This window comes from Dermacentor andersoni, chromosome 2 (genome assembly GCF_023375885.2).
Source record: "Dermacentor andersoni chromosome 2, qqDerAnde1_hic_scaffold, whole genome shotgun sequence".
NCBI classification, from domain to species: domain Eukaryota; kingdom Metazoa; phylum Arthropoda; class Arachnida; order Ixodida; family Ixodidae; genus Dermacentor; species Dermacentor andersoni.
In genome coordinates this window covers 73080027-73101587 of record NC_092815.1, presented here as the reverse complement: position 1 = coordinate 73101587, position 21561 = coordinate 73080027, and the positions used below count along the sequence as shown (strand labels likewise).

General features: G+C 44.4%; 1 protein-coding gene across 6 annotated transcripts in view; it reads right to left on the bottom strand.

The window, feature by feature from the left end:
- ssp3 (short spindle 3) overlaps positions 1-21561 on the bottom strand; it is a 259626-nt gene that overhangs the window by 158048 nt on the left and 80017 nt on the right. For all 6 annotated transcript variants that reach the window (XM_055076977.2, XM_055076978.1, XM_055076979.1 and 3 more), the window contains 4 exons: positions 20208-20338; positions 17362-17427; positions 11572-11811; positions 8151-8274 (listed from right to left, as the gene is read on the bottom strand). In XM_055076977.2, coding sequence (XP_054932952.1) covers positions 8151-8274; positions 11572-11811; positions 17362-17427; positions 20208-20338 — 561 coding nt within the window. The remainder of the gene's footprint in view (positions 1-8150; positions 8275-11571; positions 11812-17361; positions 17428-20207; positions 20339-21561) is intronic.

Here is a 21561-nt window from a genome sequence, read left to right as displayed (position 1 = left end):
TTTCCCAAGTGACAAAGAACCTAATAAAGAAACGACAAAGAAAGAAAGTGTTCAACTCAAGAGAAGATAGAATTCGCGGAGCTGTCAAAACTGATCAACAAGGTGAAAATAAGTTATATTCGAAATTACAACGTGAAAAAGACTGAAGCCGAAAGAATTAGACACAGCCTGAAATCAGTGAGAAGGAAACTTGGCACAGGACAAACCAAGATGTCTGAAAGATAAGCAGGGTAATATCATCAGCAATCTCAAAGCTACAGTAAAAGCAGCGGAATAATTCTATAGTGACCTGTACAGTACCCAGAGGACTCAGGATAACTCCATTCGAAACAGTAATGAACAGGATACAGAAACTCCTCCTATAACCTAACGTAATGCCCCATGCTGGGCCCTTAGGGTAAATAAATGAAATGAAAATGAAATGAAATAACTACCAATGAGGACAGAAGGGCCTTGCAAGACATGAAACGGGGAAGTGCGGGAGGAGAAGATAGAATAGCAGTCGATTTAATCAAAGATGGAGGAGACATAATGCTTAGAAAACTGGCGACTCTCTATACAAAGTGTCTATTGACTGCAAGGGTCCCAGAAAACTGGAAAAATGCAAACATTATACTAATTCAAAAAAACGGAGACGTTATAGAATTGACAAATTATAGGCCCACTACCTTACTCCCAGTATTATATAAAATATTCACCAAGATAATCTCCAACAGAATAAGGGCAACACTGAACTTTAGTCAACTAAGGGAACAGGCAGGTTTCAGGAAGAGATACTCTACAATGATCACATCCATGTCATCAATCAGGTAATAGAGAAATCCGCAGAGTACAATCAGCCTCTATATAATGCTTTCACAGATTACGGAAAGGCGTTCGATTCAGTAAAGATACCAGCAGTCATAGAGGCATTACGTAATCAAGGAGTACAGACTGATTACATAAATGTCCTGGAAAATATCTACAGAGATTGCGCAGCTACCTTAATTCTCTACAAGAAAAGTAGGAAGATACCTATAAAGAAAGAGGTCGGACAAAGAGACAGAATCTCTCCAATGTTATTCACTGCGTTATTGGAAGAAATATTCCAAGCTATTAAACTGGGAAGGCTGAGGAGTAAGGATCAACGGCAAATACCTCAGCAACCTTCGGTTTGCCGATGACATTGTTCTATTCAGAAACACTGCTGATGAATTACAACAAATGAATGAGGACCTTAACAGAGGGAGTAAGAGTGGGGTTGAGGATTAATATGCACTAGACAAAGATAATGATGAATAACCAGGCAAAAGAACAAGATATGTAGTTTAGCAGAACGCGTTGTTGGGCAAGTTGGTTCATTGTATTTGGAAAGATTGCATGCGCTTTGTAGACGATCACAAGGAAGAAGGATTGCAAATCACAAGGATTGCGCCTGTCCTGTCTTCTTCCTAAATTGCGCCTGTCCTGTCTTCTTCCTTGTGATCGTCTACAAAGCGCATCCAATCTTTCCAAAGAACAAGAGTTCAGGATCGCCAGTCAGCCTCTAGAGTCTGTGAAGGAGTATGTTTACCTAGGTCAATTAATCACAGGGAACCCTGATCATTACAAGAAAATTCATAGAAGAATAAAAATGGGTTGGATCGCATATGGCAGACATTGTCAGCTCCTGACTGGAAGCTTACCATTATTATTGAAAAGGAAGGTGTACAATCAGTGCATTTTACCGGTGCTGACATATGGGGCAGAGACTTGGAGACTGACAAAGAAACTTGAGAACAAGTTAAGGACTGTGCAAAGAGCGATGGAATGAAAAATGCTAGGCATAACCTTGAGAAACAGAAAGAGAGTGGTTTGGATCAGAGAGCAAATGGATATGGCTGATATTCTAATTGACATTAATTGACATTAAGAGAAAATGGCCGCAGAAAATGGCACTGGGCAGGTCATGTAATGCGCAGGCTAGATAACCGTTGGACCATTAGGGCTAAAGAATGGGTACCAAGAGAAGGGAAGCGCAGTAGAGGAAGGCAGAAGACTAGGTGGTGTAAGGAAATTAGGAAATTTGTGAGTGCTAGTTGGAATCAGTTGGCGCAGGACAGGGGTAATTGGAGATCGCAGGGAGAGGCCTTCGTCCTGCAGTGGACATAAAATAGGCTGGTGATGATGAATATTTCACATGACTAGCACTAGACATGTCTATGGGAGGCAGCGTTTTCACACTGTGATAAGATGCAGGGTTCATACAGGCTTCAGAGACAAAACTTAAAGCATATTCAAGGACTTTAAATACCCTGTCAAAGTTCTTTCAAGAGTGCAGAGAGGCATCCCATATAGTGATTTCTTTACTGTAACATTTCCAAAACACTATAGATAGCTTTACTTCACTAGAAATACAGAAATATATTGCCGCATGTATAACAGATGGCTGTGTTGTGAGTCTGGGACTTTTGCGGTAGCTAAGGACAACGAAGTGAACTGGTTGTCAACTACGATGAAAATGCACTCTCAGTGAAGGTGTCGGACAGAAACTGTGTGTTTCCATTAGATTAAACTCAATTGCTTTTGCCATATATATATAGTAATGTGACTGGTGAAGGTGGTGGGTAAACTATTCCACACATTGCAACCAACAGGAAGCTCCCAACTTCAATCGTGACACCTTTCACGCTGACCTTTGGCACAGCCGGCAGTAACTAGCGCTACCACCAGAACTGGACCCTCTCTCAGTAAAATGTAAAACCACGACAACAAATTCAATGGCTAGCCAGACTGGAGAGACCACCATTCCGCCTGCTCCGTGTATTTTCAACATGCCACGAACCACAAACAAGGTCATTTCACAGTGACACTTTCGAGGATGTTGAGGACTGGCTGGACCGCTACAATCGAGTTGCCAGCGTCAATGAATGGGATGGCCACTGGAAGCTCCGGTATATCTGCTTTGCCCTCGAGGACTGGGTGCACATCTGGTTTGAAAACCATGAAGCTAGTTTGGCGACCTGGCAAGAATTTTGCGGCAAGCTGCACAATATCTACAGAAGTTCAGACCGGAAAGAGCAAGCAGAACATGATCTCAATTCCAGACCAAATTAGAGCATCGCAACATTAATTGAGGACATGTCGCAGCTGTTCCAGCAAGCTGATTATGGAATGACAGAAGAAAAGAAAATATGCTTGTTGATGCAGGGTGTGAAAGACCAGTTGTTCGCAGGTCTAGTGCGCAATCCACCAGGTACTGTAGCCAAATTCCTCAACGACACTACAATGATGGAGCATATGCTATGACAGCGGTCGTCGCAGTACAAGTGCCCAAGTAACTTTGCATCTATTCTGTCGTACATGGCAACCTCTGATTTGACGACCTTTAGGAAACTAATGCGCGGTAATCTGTGGGAGAAGCTTCAACACGCTCATGCAGTGACTCCTCAATCCCATGCGACTGCTTTAAGTGATGTGGTTTGCAAAGAGGTCAGACAGCTGGTGCAACCACTGGTCACACCGCCAGCCGCAGTCCCTCTCCTGACGTACGCCAAAGACTTAAGAGCTCCTATGCTGGCAGTCGAATACCCGTCCCGTCAATCCTTGCAACAGCCGACACAGTACTTCTCAAGCCCTCTGCTTTCCACAAGCCCAAACCTAAACGTGCACAAGTCCAGTGTGTGGCGCACTCCAGACAACCGGCCACTCTGCTATAATTGTGGTGAAGTAGGTCACCTATACCAAGAGTGCCCATACCACCAGATGGGCCTTCCTAGGTTTCACTCAGACACACATTGACCCCAGGATGGTGAGCATCCCCAAGCTATTGCCAAGTGCTTGGCAAGCCTGCCAGGTACTGTCAAAGACTGGCGAGCCTGCAATAGCTAAGTTCCGGCCATATTTACTGACCAATTTACTGACCATATTTACTACCATTTTCTGACCATATTTACTGACCAATATATTGACCATATTTACTGAGAGTGGTTACTGACCATCATGCCCTTTGTTGGCTAGCAAACCTCAAAGACCCTTCAGGACATCTCACAAGGTGGTGCCTTCTTCAAGAATTTGACATAACAGTCATTTACAAATCTGGCCAGAGGCACACTGATGCTGACTATCTTTCGCACCTTCCACTTGCAAAGGTGTCAAGTGATACCGTCGACAGTCGTTTCCTCTGTGCTGTCAATATGTCTGAATTGGCTCAACAGTGGGACGATTTAGAACTCGGGCAACTTATTGACTACCTTGAAGGTGACAGCTCGCATCCTCTATGAACATTCACACGTTCACTATCTTCGTTCTGTCTCTACAGCAAAGTGTTGTAGAAAAAGAACTACACATAGGCGACTGGACATCTCCTTGATGTTCCATCCTCTCTGCATGGCGATATTCTGTCCGCCTGCCATTATGAGCCCTCTTTAGGCCATTTGGGATTCGCGCATACCCTGGCCCAAATTTGCCAAAGCCTGGCCTAAGCTCGTCCAGAAAGTCAAACATTACGTGAAAACGTGCCACGACTGCGAACGCCGAAAGGCTCCGCATCAGCGCCCAGCCGGTTTCTTGAAGCCTGTTGCACCACCAACACAGCCACTTTTGCTGGCAACCACTGAATCATGGTTGTGACTGATTATTTGATGCAATACTGCGAAACGAGAGCCCTTCAGTGAGCCACTGCCAGTGACATCGCACACTTTTTCATCCACAACATCGCCCTCTGGCATGGTGCACCAACATTGGTCATAGCAGATCTTGATACAGCTTTCACAGCACAGGTGATGCAGGACGTCAAGACGCTTAGTGGAACAGCTCATCGCTGAGGCACTGCATATCATCCTCAGACCAACGGTCTTACGGAGAGGTTAAATAAGACAATTGTGGACGTGCATTCCATGTATGTCGACAGTGGCCACAAGAACTGAGACAATGTTTTGCCTTACATTACATTCGCATACAACACTGATGCTCAGGAAACTACTGGTTTCATTTCTTTCTGGTTGCTCCACAGGCGTAAGGCAACCACCATGCTGGATGCCATGCTCTTACCCGATCAATATGACATTACCATTGACTCGGAAGAATTTACCCGACTCGCAGACGCAGCTCACAAGCTTGCACGTGAGTGAATGCAGAATCAGCAATGCAAAGACTCCCAGAGGTACAATGCTCACCATCACGGGATTTTCTACCAACCCGGTGAGCAAGTTTGGATACAGACCTCGATACACCAATGTGGCCAGTCGTAAAAGTTACTGTGCTGGTACTTCGGCCCCTACAGAGCCCTGCACCACATCAGCGAGGTCAACTACAAAGATCTCTCTGAAGACATGACTCGGCGATCCCGTTGTGTGCAGCTAACAGCTAACAGACAATGTCCATGTTTCCATGATGAAACCATACGATTCACGTTGATGAGGCCATTTTTATTTCCACTCGCTTTCATCCCGCTTGTACGACACTTTCCGCTTCTCAAACTTCATGTGTTGCCGTGTACATGCTTTGTATTTTTTCCCTCTCTTTCGCATTTGAAGCATAGAGACTATGCTTTCTGGAAGGGGGGTAATGCCACATGCATAACTGTTGGCTAGGCTGTGAGTTTGCCACTTCTGCGGCAAACCCGCCATCCACAGCTGCCACAGAAGCTGAGGGCAATGAAGATGCATTTTCAGTGAAGGTGTCGGACAAGAACTGTGTGCTTCCATTAGATTAAACTCAATAGATTTTGTCACATTCACAGTCACGTGACTATACACTACAAATATCCAGTCTTGACCCCTTCAGTTCCTAATGAAGCACGAAAAAAGGGGCGTAAATATGGAAGGGGAACCGGCACCAAGTGCCGATGTCTTTCACTGTCACCCACTGTGACATTTTCCAAGTTCCATGCAAGTCGTTCGGAGTGGAATGCATGTGCACTTGCACCAGGTTTAAATTTTTATACCATTGCTTGTAAAAGGAGTCTGCTATGGATTAATTTCGACCACCTAGGGTTCTTTAACATTCACAATGCAAGGTACACATACATTTTTGCGTTTTGCCCCCATCAAAATGCAGCCACCATGGCTGGGATTTGATCCCACGCCCTTGAGCTTGGTAGAGCAACTCCAAGAAATTCAAGGGTTTTCAAGAAAAAAAGAAGAATTTCAGCACTTTAAAGGGCCTTGAAACATACTTTTTGATTTCAAGGGTTTTCAAGAGTTTCAAGGACCTGTGCACACCCAGCCAGTATTCATACAGATCATTTGACTCAAAATTCAAGGGCATTTCAAGGATGAAAGAGACCAAAATTCAAGGATTAGGAAACAAACCTTATTTGTACACCTACACTGAAAAGCAGGAAAATCTCCTTAGCGGCAATTTCTTCCAGCTAAGCAGCAGCTGAGTTGGACACATGCTTCAATCTCTTTAGGTCCCTTTTCTGAGTTGACTTCCTAATTGTAATAATGTCAATGGCCTTCTGGCATGATGGTTAGTGGTGTCCGTCTTCTGCCAAAGATACTCGTTGTGTTAATGCCAAATGGTTAAAACCTACTTTTTGCCAGGCATTTCTAGAGCCTAAGGCTCAAAAATAAAGCCGTGATGACCCTGGTGCCAATAAACTGGCAAAACAACAAAATGGTGGCATGGCTTAGTCACTTGATCTGGCTTTATCTAGGTCCACAATGACAACGGTGATTTAAAAAAGTTTGTTGTTGGTGGCTGCGGCCATGACATGGTGCAACTGTTTAGTGACACTCTTAGAATAAAGTAACTAGGATTGTTTCTCAATAGACAGGGTCCATGACATAGCTCCTATGCAGAGTTTGTTACTCTAAATCTGCATTTTTTAATCATTTATTATCTATCCTTCCCCCTTTACCAAGTATAGGGCAGACAACTAAGCACGTCCTTGGTCAACCTCCCTACCTTCAATTCATCGTTTATCTCTTGTTATTTTGAATCTTTCTTTTTCTTTTCTTCAAATTCAAGGGTTTTCCGACAACTTCAGAAAGGTGTACGAACGATGTACAACACAACATGGTAATTCTTTTAACTGATAATTCAAACAGAACTCTTGAAGTGGTGCAACAATGGCATGTCGACCTTCACCTACAACTTATGTAAACTTCCCAAGTGGCAGATGCAATGCTACTTCACAGGTACATGTTTGCTACCAACTCATTGCTAAGTCATAATAAAATATGGTAATGTGTATAAAGTGGAGCAAGAAATGTAAGTGCAATGCAACAGAAATGAAGAAAACATCATTTAACATGATGAGAGCAACCTGACAAAAGAAAGCAAACAAAAGTTGCAGCCAGTTGAAAAGGTCAGGCTCTATAATACTACATTTTAGCAAATAAGGCACTTTCATTTAGTTTTTTGCCCATGTATGTGCAGGGACATGCATATTTCGCATAAATCGTTCAAAACAGGATTTTGCAGGAAGACTGCATCTTGGAGTCTACATCATTCAGTGTAACATTTGGCAAGGTCAATTCCTTGGTGTTTAAGAAAGAAGTGCAGTTTCTTTTGTTTATGGAGATGCAGGCTGCCACTGCGACAGCACAAGCATAAAATTGTTTGACCGCCTGCCAGCAACTTCAGAAATCAGCCAGTCATGCTCCTCTGGAACATGTGGCAACCCTTTATGATCGGCTGCTTTCTGCAGATGCAGGCAGGTGGCAACACAAGTTTATGTTTGCACGAACACGGCGGCAGCTTACATCTCCATAAACGAAGCCAGCTTTGCACTTCTTTCTTAAAAAGCAGGCAATTAACCGTACCAAGTGTCACACTGTAATGATGTAGAGTCCAAAATTTGATCTCTGCAAAACTTGAGCAATGCAGTGCAGAGGTAAGCACAAAATCTTTTTTTGAAAACTTTAGGCAAAAGGCGCATGTCCCTGCATGTCCCTGACTGAAGATAGCATATCACATAATAGTATTCGAAGCAATCTTTAATATATTATAAACTTGCTCCCTCATCTCACATAGTAAGTGCACACAGTTACACAATAGTGCTAGTAATGTGTGCCAAAAGAAATATGGTCTAGTGTACAGTTTGAATGCGACAGAGACTGCTTTCAGGATTTGCCGTTCACACAGCCAACTTTTGACAAACATCTGCAGCATCACATCAGATCATAACAGAATAGTATTTCAGATCTCACATTAAGTCAAAAGAATTGATAACTCTGACTCACATTAAGGCGGTGTACAAGAATGTCAAGCAGGAAGCCAACACGATTACTCAGAACCAAGTAGTCACAATTGGTGGGGCTCTTTTCACATGATATCTTCAGCACATTACATGCCCGCACAAGGCACCTGAAAGCACGCAAGAAAGAACAAACATTTTATTCCCTTCATGGCAAATCATACCTAACAGTCAACATTCGAGGAGGCACCTCCATTGAAACAGCCAGCTGAAAAAAATTATTTTCATGCAGTTTTGTACATCATTTACAAGTTACTACTGGAGGGGGTAAAGTTTGCGCAGGTCTGCGTGTCTCGGCTATGGCTGCGCATGGCTGTAAGTGCGGCTGAGCACATATGCAGCCACACATCCTGCTTTAGAGTTAATCTACCGCGTGTGCAAAGAGCGGGCATGCCAAGACGGTCTTCCCACGCGTTTAGTACTGGAGATTGAATAATCTTGAGCTTCAGTGGCCTGTTAGAGCGAGAGGCAGACAAAGCATTCTTTCCCCGCTGCCGACACTTTTCATGATAGCGTCATCACAGCAGGGGCAACACTGTCAGCCGCGGGTGCAGAGTGCACGCGAAAGTGTTGCTGGCTTCTCTTAATGCAGCTTTTTGCACACAAGACGAAGACGAAGAAGAGGCTGAGACACATGAGCACAGACTTACAACATTGTTTTATTTTGAAGCAAGTGACCACATATATAGCAGAATCTGTGACACATCCCGTGTACGCCGCCCGCAGAAAATACTTATCTCTGCGCAAGAAGAATAGCTGCTTGCAGGAAAAGGCAATGGATGGTTTTGACATACAAGTGTCACCACACCATCCATCACCCTTTCTAACAAGGAGCTATCCTTCTTGCGCAGAGATAGGTATTTTCTGCGGGCAGCATACACGCGATGTGTCATAGATTCTGCTATATATATGGTCAGTTGCTTCAAAATAAAAGAATGGTGCAAGTCTGCACTCGCGTGTCTCAGCCTCTCCTTCGTCCTCGTCTTGTGCGCTAAAAGCTGCATTCATGCCCTACCAACATGCCCAAACAGCCACCTTAATGGGCTTCTCTTAATTTGTACCGCCGATGTGAAGATAACGATGTGGAATGAAACCGTATCATTTGTTGCTGACTTCCAAATTCTATAAAATGAATTGTTTTCTCATACAAGTTTGCTTTTTTAGATTGTCTGAAAAATTTGACTAGTCTGTGGCCCCTTTCCTTGACAGAAAAATTGATCGGCGACTGTACTTATTTGCATAAAAAGTCGAGTTTCAATACAATGAAATTTCGGTATAACGAGGTTTAACTGTACTTCCGTCTGCTCGATGTGCGTGATGATCCGGTGCAGGAAGTCAGCTCAGTTTTGTAGGTACAGGTTATGCAGGTTATACAGGCTAACATGGGAAGACTTGTGACTGACTACAGTGGAGGTGTGTCATGGAGCATCTCCAATAAAGCAACGTAGCCAGTGCCCTGCATCATGCTAGCACTACAACAGCGAGGGTTCGCGATCATCAACTGAAATATGTTCATGTTTGCCCGTGCACTCATAACACCATGCTTATTAATTTAATTAGCCCACTAATGCTCACTGCAATTTGTATGACCAACAAAACTGAGAGCTTTACTTCATGCAGATGCCTTTTTGCTACTGTCATCAATGGTTTACCTTTCGGGCAAAAGGGCAACTTTTTTTTTTCTTAAGGAAGAAAAATGTCTGTATATTTTTTGCTTTTGTTTTTAAATTGTGGGTCCCATCTGATGACAGCTGCCGGCACTAAGCATGGTCAGCCGTGGTGTCCAAGATTTAGAGCGCCTCACGATGCAACACAACCAAATCTCATAGGTCGTGAGCCACGCCAACGCATTGCACTCGACGTGCCATTATGGCTCATGCAATGCTGTGCCATTATGGCTCATCCTTCTTGCAATTTGCTTACAAGTGCTAACTGACAAGATACCGTATGTAGTTGCGTAATGAACACAGTAATGTAATAAACACAACGCTCAACATTACTCTTGAAAATTTGAATTTTTGTTGTACCCCTCATAATAATTGCACCACAAACTTTGGTCCTGTGTAGTCCCACAATCGAACAGCCATGCTGTTGTCTTTTGGGGAGACTAGGATCTTGTACTCTCGCACATGTGTTTAGAGCAAGCACACTTACTTTTGATGCTTACTGCTGTGTGCCGAAATCACAAATGAAATTGTGATTTCTAACACATTTAGGTTGCATATCCACAGGGTGGCACACTGGCAAGGGTGGTGGATTTGATGATACAGAAGCTAATGTCAAAGCCATGACGAGAGAACACTGGCGGCAAGCATGCGGAAAGGGCGACCGCATGACGCCCAGCCTGCTCTTACCGCATGCTTGTCGCCAATGCCTGTGCAAAGGTATCTTGCAGACTCTACAAAGCGAGAAACTTGCAACTGCTCTCTTTTACAGCAACTTTACTCTGACATAATATGAGAGTGCGCAATGCATGCACAGCACGAAAGTGAAGAAGGCATGCTTGGTCAGCATAGTGGGCGAAGTCGGACATAGTGTCAAATTTGCAAATCACTTGCTCATTTTTCTGCCTGTCTTTGATTTCGCTGCGTGCGATGGGCCATAATTCAAATTATATGCCTGCTGCAGGACAGAGAGTCTATCTTTTCACGAAACAGAAAGTCTGATCAGAAGCCGGTAAAGAGGTGCATACAGCGTGCTTGTCAAAACAGTGCTGAAAAAAAAGTGCTTCAACATGATGCTTGTGATAATGCAGACGACAGGAAGTGGATGTGAAGATGAGGCACAGTGGAGCCACGATGTCAATGAAGTGGCCAGCGATCACAACAAGTCTAGCAATTCTGATGCGAAGTGAAGCAGAGTAAAAATGCTGTATGGTTTGCAAATGGTATACATGTATATTTAGTGCAAAAGTAAGTTATCTAATGCATTTTTCAAATCATTAGCATCTTACTTTTAATTTCTTGCTACGTCAGAAAGTTCCCATAAAGTTTACCCCACATAATAAATGCACCCCTCAACTTTGCTTCAGTGTTTCGGGAAAAAAGTGTGTTCAATAAGTATATACGGAACTAGCCACAAGGAATGTTTTGAGAATTAATGAAATTATTTTTAGTGCTGAAGCTTTACAATCTTGAATTAACAAAATTGGCAATTTAAGAAAATTTTTTTGCTGCAAGTACAACTCTGTTATACTGTCAACATTTGACTGTACTACTTTCCTGAAGTAACACCTAGATGCCGTGTTCCGGTTCTGAATTGCACCCACAATAGCATATGCAACATTGAAATCTGTTTTTAAGAGTGCTGTGGCCTGTTGCAGGACATTTGCAGCTGACACATTTTTATTGAGACTACATGTGCAGCCAAGGGAGACATCCCCTTTGGGAAGATGCAGGAATTCTCACCTTGGAGGCACAACTGGCTGCAATTCAACAGTAGACTTGAAGAGGCAGCCAAGCAGTTCAGTGAGGCAGGTAAGGCCGCCCAAAGCACGCAACGTGTCTCCCTCTGGGCCACCTCCCAGCGTCAGGGTGCGCTCCAACTCACCCAAGGCTCGATCCAGGCTGGACACCAAGGCGGCATCCCAAGGTCCCTGGCCCTGGCTGCTCAAGCATCGTGACACTTCCTTCACTGCTTTGCTTAGCCTGAAACACAACAGCAGCAAGTGAAGGTAAACTTGAAAAGTGTTGCAGGGTCATACTATAAGAGTTTGGATGCTCAAAGTACGCCATGTCCTTCTGCATTTAAAACTGCAGCAGCCACTGTTAGGTGGTGGCAGAGGAATAAGGGACATGGTGAAGAATGTACAAAGAAACAAGTGTTCCAACAAAAGTTTCAACATACTTCACCTCATTGCCTAGCCCTTTTATTGCTACAGAGGTGACCCTGCACTTCGCGCTGACATTAAACTCGTATAATGGACTACGACATGACTCTGTCGGTAATACAGATCACACAACCACCAGTGAATGTTCCACCAGACTGCAAAAAACCATCAAAGATTTTTTGTGAGCTTTGTTCCATGGACACTAAACTGAACATCTTATGCCTTGGCTTGCACCACAGGTTGCTCAATGTACTGTGTACATTTAGAGGTGACTGCTCGTAAAATATAAAATTGCAGAGCAGGCCAATGATGCTAAATGTAACCACAAATTACAAGAAGATTGCTTTAGTTAGGCAGATCCTACACACTGTAGGAATCTATACTAATGTGAAGCATATGCCACACAAGGCATGTGATAAAATGTTCTAACATTTTGACTTGTGTGTTGTTCACTTCTGATACTCGGACTTGCTAAGTTGTTATCAGAAGCATACCGATGCATACCCATAAGCTGGGTGTTGCATTTGAGCCAAAGTTTCTATGTCAAAAGAAACACACCATCGGACACATAATTTTAAAGAAAAAAAAAGTTGTAGTTTCACCTGAAAGGTGAAGCATCAATTGCGATAGCACATTAGTGGATTGCTATATGAAGTAAGGATAGTAGTTTTATCGGCCATATAAACTTGTAAACATAGGCACACTAACTAAATTGACAAGCATGGTGTCACACACACAAACAAGCAAACATGAACATATTTGACTCAATGACCATGGAAACTCGCTGTCTGTCGTGAGTAAACTTGGCAGCAGCAGTGAGCAAAGTGACATTCATGATGTCTATTACTTCAATGAAAAGTGAGCGCTGAGAACACGCAGCACACAAGCTACAAGCCACCGATGCACCTAGACTCTGCCCCCAAGACAGATCACTCTCAAGATACCACCGGGCAACTGCACACAACTGCCACATGCACAGCTTCAGCCAGAGTAGAATGCTGTCCCCGCTCCCTTTTCTCTTTGTCTCTCTCTCCTCCACCCAGTGCCTAGCAATGTTGGGTGCCTCTGCACCATGGAAGATGGCTCGTTTCCTGCCCACCTTTGTCCTTCTTGCAGAGGCAAGTTTGAGCCAAGATCGTCAACTCCCCTCGCATGCCTTCACTGACACAGAGTGTAGGGCATGCGGCGATGGTGTCATCGCGCTTGGAATTTATACAGAACCTCACGGCGATGCCGATGGCAGCAATGCGCTTGGGGTGTCCATATAATTGCTATCACAATAAAAGTTATTATTCAGGCTGTTGGTGAGGCCAGACTGAGGAAGAAACCTGGGCCAATGAAACCTGGGGAGTGATCCTAAAAATGCTTTACATTAAGCGAAGACACTTGAGTGAGGACACTGCAGGCTAAGACAGCGGAGGTTACCTATGTCATGTACCACTGCCAGTGTGAACGTTTCAACATAGTATACTCTTTCATCCACAACGCTCTGGATACAACTTTCATATACCAAACTTTGGTCACTCTAGGTAATTAAAACTGACATTGTGATAAAGTAATATTTTTACTCTGGCAGGAATCGCCTCTGAGGCACTTGGGGGAAAAAGAAAAATCTTGGAAGAAGACAGAAAAGATGATAGGACACAAAATTCAAGACACTTTCTTTGCCTCCAATACTTTCTCCATTCACTTTGCCACTGCAAGTGCACTGTATGGCCTGGCACTGGAACCACCATTCCTTTATCGTTTTTTATTCCTTCCTCCTAATAGGCCTGTGAATGAGTAAGTAAGTAAGGTACAGCATCTATAATGTGACCCTGAATAAAAAAAAGAAACATTGCAGTTATGCCCCAAAGGCGAAGCACCAAATGCAATAGCAAATTATTAGACAGCTATACAAAGTAAAGACATTAGTTTTATCAGCCATGTCAACTTGTAAATATTCCTTTGCTAACTAAATTAACAAGCAGAGTTTACGAACACTCGCTGTCAAAACACTGGTGTGAGGGAGAACGGGAGCAGCAGCAAGTGAATTGCCCTTCATGCTGTCTCTCGCTTACACACGAACTAAGCTGCAAGAACATAGCGTACATGAAGCCATCAGCCCTCAGTGCACCTAGACACTGTACCCACAGCAGATGGCTTTCAAGATGGGGCTCATGCAGCCACGCTCACTTGCGCCCCACGTAGCTGCTGCCAACAACCAGACTTGTACAAGATACTTCAAAAATGTATTTAAGTTACTCAGTATTGTGTGAAAAAGTATTTGAGTAGAGTGCTAAATACCTACAAAATGTATTTCGTTACCTTGAAGATATTCCAAAGGTACATTTTTTTGTGGACTAATTACAGAAGTAGAGCACAATGATGTGTTGCTAGAAAGCTTTATTGGAATTTAAGATTAGCTGTTTTTCAAAGTTTTCGTCCTAGAGCTTGCCTCTGTTCTCCTTAAAAACATGATTCCCTAATGCTGAAAAGGTGCTCCAAAAATGTACTCCATGGTTCGGTGACATTATGTTGCAGCAAGTGTTCATGAAGCATCGGTTACTTCAATACAACTGTGAGTGAGTCCATTAGACTCATTTTCACACCCGTACACAGACAACACATGAGCAGTTGAAACTATAGTGTCTCCAACAGGTACGTTGTGCCTTGTATAAAAGCTTATTGGTTTTTTGATTAGCCGTCTCATTCTTTGCGCTGCAACCAGTAAAAGCTGGGAGTCAAAAATTTTATAACTTAGACATCCAGCATTTCAACATATATTTCAGCAATGCCTGTAACTTATGGTGACACCCAGACAACTGAAAAGTGTGGAGCCTCACAGTTCTACTATCTAGGATGATTACTGCCCTATATAGCCAGGATTGGTGGTCAAGATGGGAATCTGTAAAAAGAAGGTTCGGGGACGACAGCTTAACGACCACAGCACAATAGCTTCAACCAGGTTCAACATTGTGCTAGGCCACAACCAAGTACTGCCGTCATTCCGACGTGGTGAGTGAAATTTTCTTATAGAAACAGGTATGCTTGTGCAACACAATCAGTAAACATTCCCACCATGCAGTCTAGCTTCAGTGACGAAATTCCAGTGATTTGCTCAAGACTGTCTGTAAGCTATGCTCAGCTAATGCTGCCACGTCCCTGCGTAGCTCTGTCAGCTAAATTTCACCTATAATCTGCTCCCCTCGAGAGAACTCCACCTTGTTACTGAGAGCTGCATGAAAACCATGCTCAGTAAAATGTCTCGTACTCATCACGAGGCAGAAACCTCTCTAGCAGAAGATTTTATGCCTCCGCTACCAAAGAGACAACATGTATTTGTGCATGTGTGGGGAGGCAACAATGGGGAAAAGGAAAACTAGGCAGCAGTTTAGAGAAAGAAGATGGGGGGGGGGGGGGGGGGGGCTTAACTGTTTCATGAAACAAATCTGAGCAAACAAGGTAGGGGGACCTAACCATTTAGTGAAACAAGTTTGTGTATACGCAGCTTCCAGCATGCTTGTGTTTAAGCAATTTGCCTGTGTACTTCGAGGTACTAAAAAGTTGCCTGTAGCAGCCACCTGGCTGCTACAGGAAAATTTTTGAGTACCTCGAAGTACCCTGTAGTAATACCCTGAATGGTATTACAAGATTGATTAACTTGAGTAGAGTACTGAAGATTGTGGGGGTCCTAGGGCCTCACAGGAGTACCAGCCACCATGGGTTCGAGCTTATCAAGCCACAGGGCTGCGTCATCATCGCCTAGCATGCAGCAGCACACTCAGGTTTCAAAGGGACTACCGAAAACTACGCACGCAAGAGAAATAGTATTGCCCTGAGTTGGTGGAAACCATTTATTGTCTTCGAAGAAACACAACACTGAACAAATGCCCAGTCCCCGGGGTTTATGGGATTCAAAGGGCTCTCGCACCAAGGGCAGAAATAGAGATAGGAGCACCTATAGCACATTGCTGCAAGAGCAAAGGCTCCTGCGACACGCCGCTAGGAGAAGTCCTCGCGGCTATGCTGCTTGCTATCGCAATAACCAATGGGCCAACTCTCAATAGTTCAAGCAGTCTCCTTCAGCTTGGGCTTCCGATAAGTGCAGCTTTGAGCAATTCAACCACGCACGGGTGCTAGGCACTGCTCTTCTGCTTAGCATCCGGAGAGGATCAACACAAAGTACGCGCTCGCCGTACAGCCAAAGGCACCATAAGCGAGCTCAAATTTGAGACACAAAGGGGCCAACAAACGAGAGGAAAGCATGTACCCCAGTGCTGTTCCCAGGGACAAGACTCGCTCTATGCTGCATGAAGCCGTCAGCGACTCCGCCGCGATGCGAGCGCCCCCACCGCAAACCATCGCTGGCGAGGCACCACCGCCGACAACCATCACGAGTAGAAAGGGTTAGGCGTAGGGATGACAGAAAAGGTGAATGCCTGTGCAAAGGCGCCGAGTCATACCTCCATCCCCACAAGATATGTACAAGTCTGGTTAAAACAACGTGGAGTTACCAGACACTGAAGCCAAGGAAAGTGTAGAAAAACTAAACTGCTTCTTTAAATGAAATGTAGAAACAATAAAGAAAAGGAAAATGAGACTAGATTTCACTGTCCATTGGCTTCCTCTGGAAGGGATCATAAGAATGAAATCATGCACTAATTTAATACAACGCTTTCTTGAATAACCTAGATGAAACATCTTCTGAAGATGTCTCCTGGCTGAAATTCTCCTGACAGATATGAAAATGAACATATTATATAACGTAAAAATGTAATAAAGTGGACCTTCAAGACAAATGTTAGTAATTTGTATCCAAGCAAGATTACACAGTCTTTAGGTCATGCACTTACCACAAAAAAACAGTGGAACGCTTTCCACAACACAACACACAACCACCTGCACTGAAACTTGACAATGCAATAAGGTGGCCCTGACTGCACGTTTTATTGACCAGTATTAGAAGACAATCCACATTGAAATCAGAGTGCACAGGCAGCCTTTGCTACGGACCAGCTAATTGTGCACCTGGTCAACATTCCACGTGCATTCTCAGTCACTTTCAGGAATGACACAGTGCATGTAAACTGCCTACAGCAGTGGAAAGCAGATGCAACGGAAGGAATGGCACACTATTTATCAGCACCATGTTCCTACTGCACGAGCTCTTCAGTGCACTGTGATGAGATTGAGTCACTGGAGTGAGCTTCCAAGCAGCACACTAAGTCACGCAAAAATGATAAGTGTTCCCAGAAGTCATGTTTTACATTGATAAGGGACAAGTGGTCAGAATAACTCAGGCCTGCACAGTGTAGTCACACCAACCTAAGCCTCCTCCCAGCCCATTTTATGGAGCCACATGTTCTACATAAGTTAGCCGTCTTACCTAAATTTGCTCTTCGGTTCCATGACCTTCGGCTTTTCTCCAAAGGCCTTCTCATACAACTTCCCCCTGCAACATGTAATCAACACATTTCATCGTGCAATAAGAAATATATTACAGATCTTGCTAATATGTTCATAATCTCTAAAGCTAGCCAAAACCGACTGGCTAGAAGAATGGTTCTCCATAAACAGAAAGAACTAGGTTAGTAGTAAAGGAGCAAAGTAAATTGCCTTAGAACAATGCCACACATATTACTCATCTTTGCATCTTTGGCATTAGCTTATGTAACTACTGTATTTACTCAAATCTAGGCCGATGTTTTTTTCAAGAAAACAATGTGCAAAAGTGGGGGGGTCGGCTTAGATTCAAGTACCATGGTTTGACAGCTAAAGGCTCGGCCGCGCTAGCGGCAAGACGCCTCACCATGCACCGATCTCAGGCTGCCGTGTGCAGGCGAGGGGAGAAGACGGCGGAGAAGAGAGTAGGTGGTGGTACTTTTCTTATATAGGGAATTTAGCCGGCAAGGGTGGATAGTGTCACGTGATTACAGCGCCGGCGATTGCCATGCACTTTGACACCCCCTTCTCTCTTCCTCCCGCATGCCGCAGGCACGGAGTTAGCAGTTTTCTGAAAGCGATTGTTCAGTGCAGTCGTGTTGGTTGAGTTTTGGAAGTGTCGCGCCTTAACCACGTGCTCGCAAAATGCCTGCGCCACTTGTGCTTGAGAAGCGATGGCACCAACCAAGCAGTGCCACTACAGTGCAGCCTTTAAGCGAAAGGTTGTTTTGCACGTGGAGAAAACTTAGAACATGCAAGCACACAAGTTCAGCGTGCACGAAAAGAATGTGCGACGATGGCACAAACAACGGACCAAACTGTTCAGCTGTGCAGCAACCCACTTGGCGTTCACCGGACCAAAAACGGGCCGACACCATGAGGTGGAAGAAGTTGCTGATTTTATCACAAAACAAAGGGAAGCGGGAATGCCCGTGACAACAGAGATTATCCAGGCGAAAGCCAGGGAAGTTGCTAACGTAAATGGTGTCGCACGAGCCAATTTTAAAGCAAGCAGGGGCTGGGCAACGCGTTTGATGAAACAGTTCAGGTTCGGCCTGAGACGACAGACCTCCATGTGTCAGAAGCTGCCCGCCGACTTCGAGGGGAAGCTTGTCAAGTTTCAGTGCTACGCGATGGACAAACGGCGGGAAAAGGGCTACCTACTGGGGCAAATTGCAAACGCTGACCAGACCCCGGTGTTCTTTGACATGCCAATGGCACACACCGTGAACAAAAAGGGTGCGAAGGAAGTCAAATTTAGGACGGCGGGTTATGAAAAGCAGCGAACGGCAGTAATGTTGTGCTGCACCGCCGATGGACGAAAACTCCCTCCATACATATTATTCAAGTGCAAGACTATACCAGCGGGCGAAAAGTTCCCCAGAATGTTGTTGTGCGCGTTCACGACAAAGGTTGGATGTCCAGCAGCTTGACGGAGGACTGGGTGAAAACGGTTTGGGAATGCCGTCCAAAGGCCGCGTTGTGCAAGCAGTCACTTCTAGTCCTCGATTCCTACTGCGGCCATCTGACTGACAGCGTGAAGACCACGTGCTGGGACAGACATTGCCATAATCCCTGGTGGCATGACTAGCTAACTCCAACCGCTTGACGTCGCCATTAATAAGCCCCTTAAAGATAGGCTTCGCAAGCACTATACCGACTGGCTTACATCGGAGGAACATCAGCTCACCCTAACCGGGCATGAAGCACGCCTCAAGCGTGTTTCACTCGGCCCCAAACTGGATCGCCGCGGTGTGGAAAATTCCAGATGAAACAAACAGTAGAGCTTTCAAAAAGTGTTGTATTTTAAACGTGATGGATGGAAGCGAGGATGATGCCCTCTGGGATGTAACTCAGCAACAAAGAGGACAGCAACTTTGATGATGACGACGACGACGAATAAACTTTATACGTACGTGCCTATGGAGTGTGCGCTTATGCAATAAAAATGCTGGGTTTTCTGTCAATGAAACGGGAGTTTTTTCATTCGGTCTACATTCGAGGTAAGCTTTTTTTTTTTTTTTTTCTGGCTTCGGACTTTGGGGGGGAGGGGGGCGGGGGGTCGGCTTAGAATGGGAGTCGGCCTAGATTTGAGTAAATACGGTACTATACAGTGTAGACAGATTAATGTCCCTGTTGACCCTGCAATGTCAAAATGAAGTCAACCTCCAATCACTGAACATTAGTTTATTAGAGTCTTCCTTTAACTTGACTGCATTTAGACAAAATCGAGAATCCATGCAAGAATAAGACAAGCGTACTATACACAACAATACGAAACCTATTTCATAGCTTCCTTTCTTTTTTTTTTTCAGCAAATCACACTGTTGAACATGTTTCTTTAAAATGAGCATACCCTTTTATTTTGATGGAGTCACATTACTTCCAAAAGAGGGTGCATGCTTGCCTGTTAAAATCATGTTCTTCACTCCCATTGCCACTGAGTTGTTTACTGGCACCCTACAGAATAACTTTTGCTGTAATGTTACTGTGTACAATGTTGAACACAGAAGCCAGTCCTTTGGTAAAGGCAATGTTTAGGTTAACTGTAATATGCCAGAATCATTTATTGTTGCTATTAGTACTAATAGTTACAGGTAGTGAAGAAACATTTAGACAACCTCTGTGCAGGTATTCAAAGCAATTATGGAGGCTGCATAAAGTAAACAGTGTTGTGGCACAACCATCTATGGATTCCAGACATGTTGATGACTGAAAGAAACCGACACAGCTACTAGTACTGCAGAATTTAGAGTACAGATATTGTAATGCATAGGAAACATGGCTAACCTGCTGGTCATCTTGTGCCTCAGCTTCTTGCAGCGCTTCCGGTGAGCTTTCTGCCGTTCTCTGTCCAAGGCTATGCTGGGATCGAGTTGGTCAGCTGGGGCATCGACAATGTGCTTCAAGTTGTACGATTCCTAGAAAAGAAAGAAAGGCCTTTTTTTACATTTCCATTTAACATCAATAAACATTTGCACACACAAACATAATGTGAAAAGCAAGTAAATGAATGATGAGATATAGTATTGCAAAGGAGCATAGGGGCTACATGAGGGATACTGTGGCAGAGGCAACCAAGGAAGTTTTGACCAACTGGGGCGCGATCGGAGATATTTTGTTCGATACGAGTTCTGTTCAGTTGCTGCAACGTCACAAAGTTGCAGTATGCAAAATTTGTGACAGCGGGGCGGAGAGAGCAGCCAATCAGGAAGTGGTGACCTCCCCGGAAGTTTACCTCCGTCGTTTGTCGTCTGCTTGCAAACAGTATACTACAAAGCCAAATTTTTCTCGTCTTCAATTGAATGAAATCTTTATCTAAAAAACTGTATTTTTTCTTCTCAAGCCCAAACACATTTTCAAATAGTAGTACATGTGACTACAGCAATTTATAACTATTAGGTCCTTTGCGTCGTCCCTAGGTGGTGTCGCGCACAGCGAGAAGGAAAAAGAAAAAAAAAAACGACGGGAAGAGTGGCGCACTTTTTAAGAGGCAGCGACAACATCCCAGTGGCTCGCTGGCACCGATGATGTTGTCGATTTCTCTGTACAACCAACGAATTATTTGTTTCGAGAAACAAAAACGACACCGGAATTCACTTTCTGCCATTTCTTCAAACGCGTTTCGCACCGCCACCCCCTCTCCTCCTTCCTCTAGAAACGCCAGCGCAACAACCTAAGTTTCCAACGAAAGCGCCATTTTCTAGAATTTAACTATGGATTGGATCCAAACGTGCCATTCCGCAGCCGAAAATGCCGCCTGTTGGATCCAATCCAATCCACCAGACGCGCCATGCGAAGCCGTATGATTGCTCCAAACTTCTCAACTCCCGTCGCGTTCGGACGAAATGCTCGGTGGGTGGATGATTGACAGGAGCGTGTCGTCATTTGGACGTCACCAAAAACGGGGCGGCGCCCCGCGGCTGGCGACGTCAGCGCGGAGTAGGCCAATCGCGCGCGCCGGTAACCGAACGAATGCGCCGAACAACCATCTCCGATCGCACCCTTGGTCTTTAACCTTTTATATATACAAGGAAATGACAAAAAGTCTACCAATTTTCTCATATCTTCAGAAACGTGGCATCATGACTGCACAGCAAAATATACTCAATTGGAACTCCAAGGGGGCTGGGAAATCATTCAA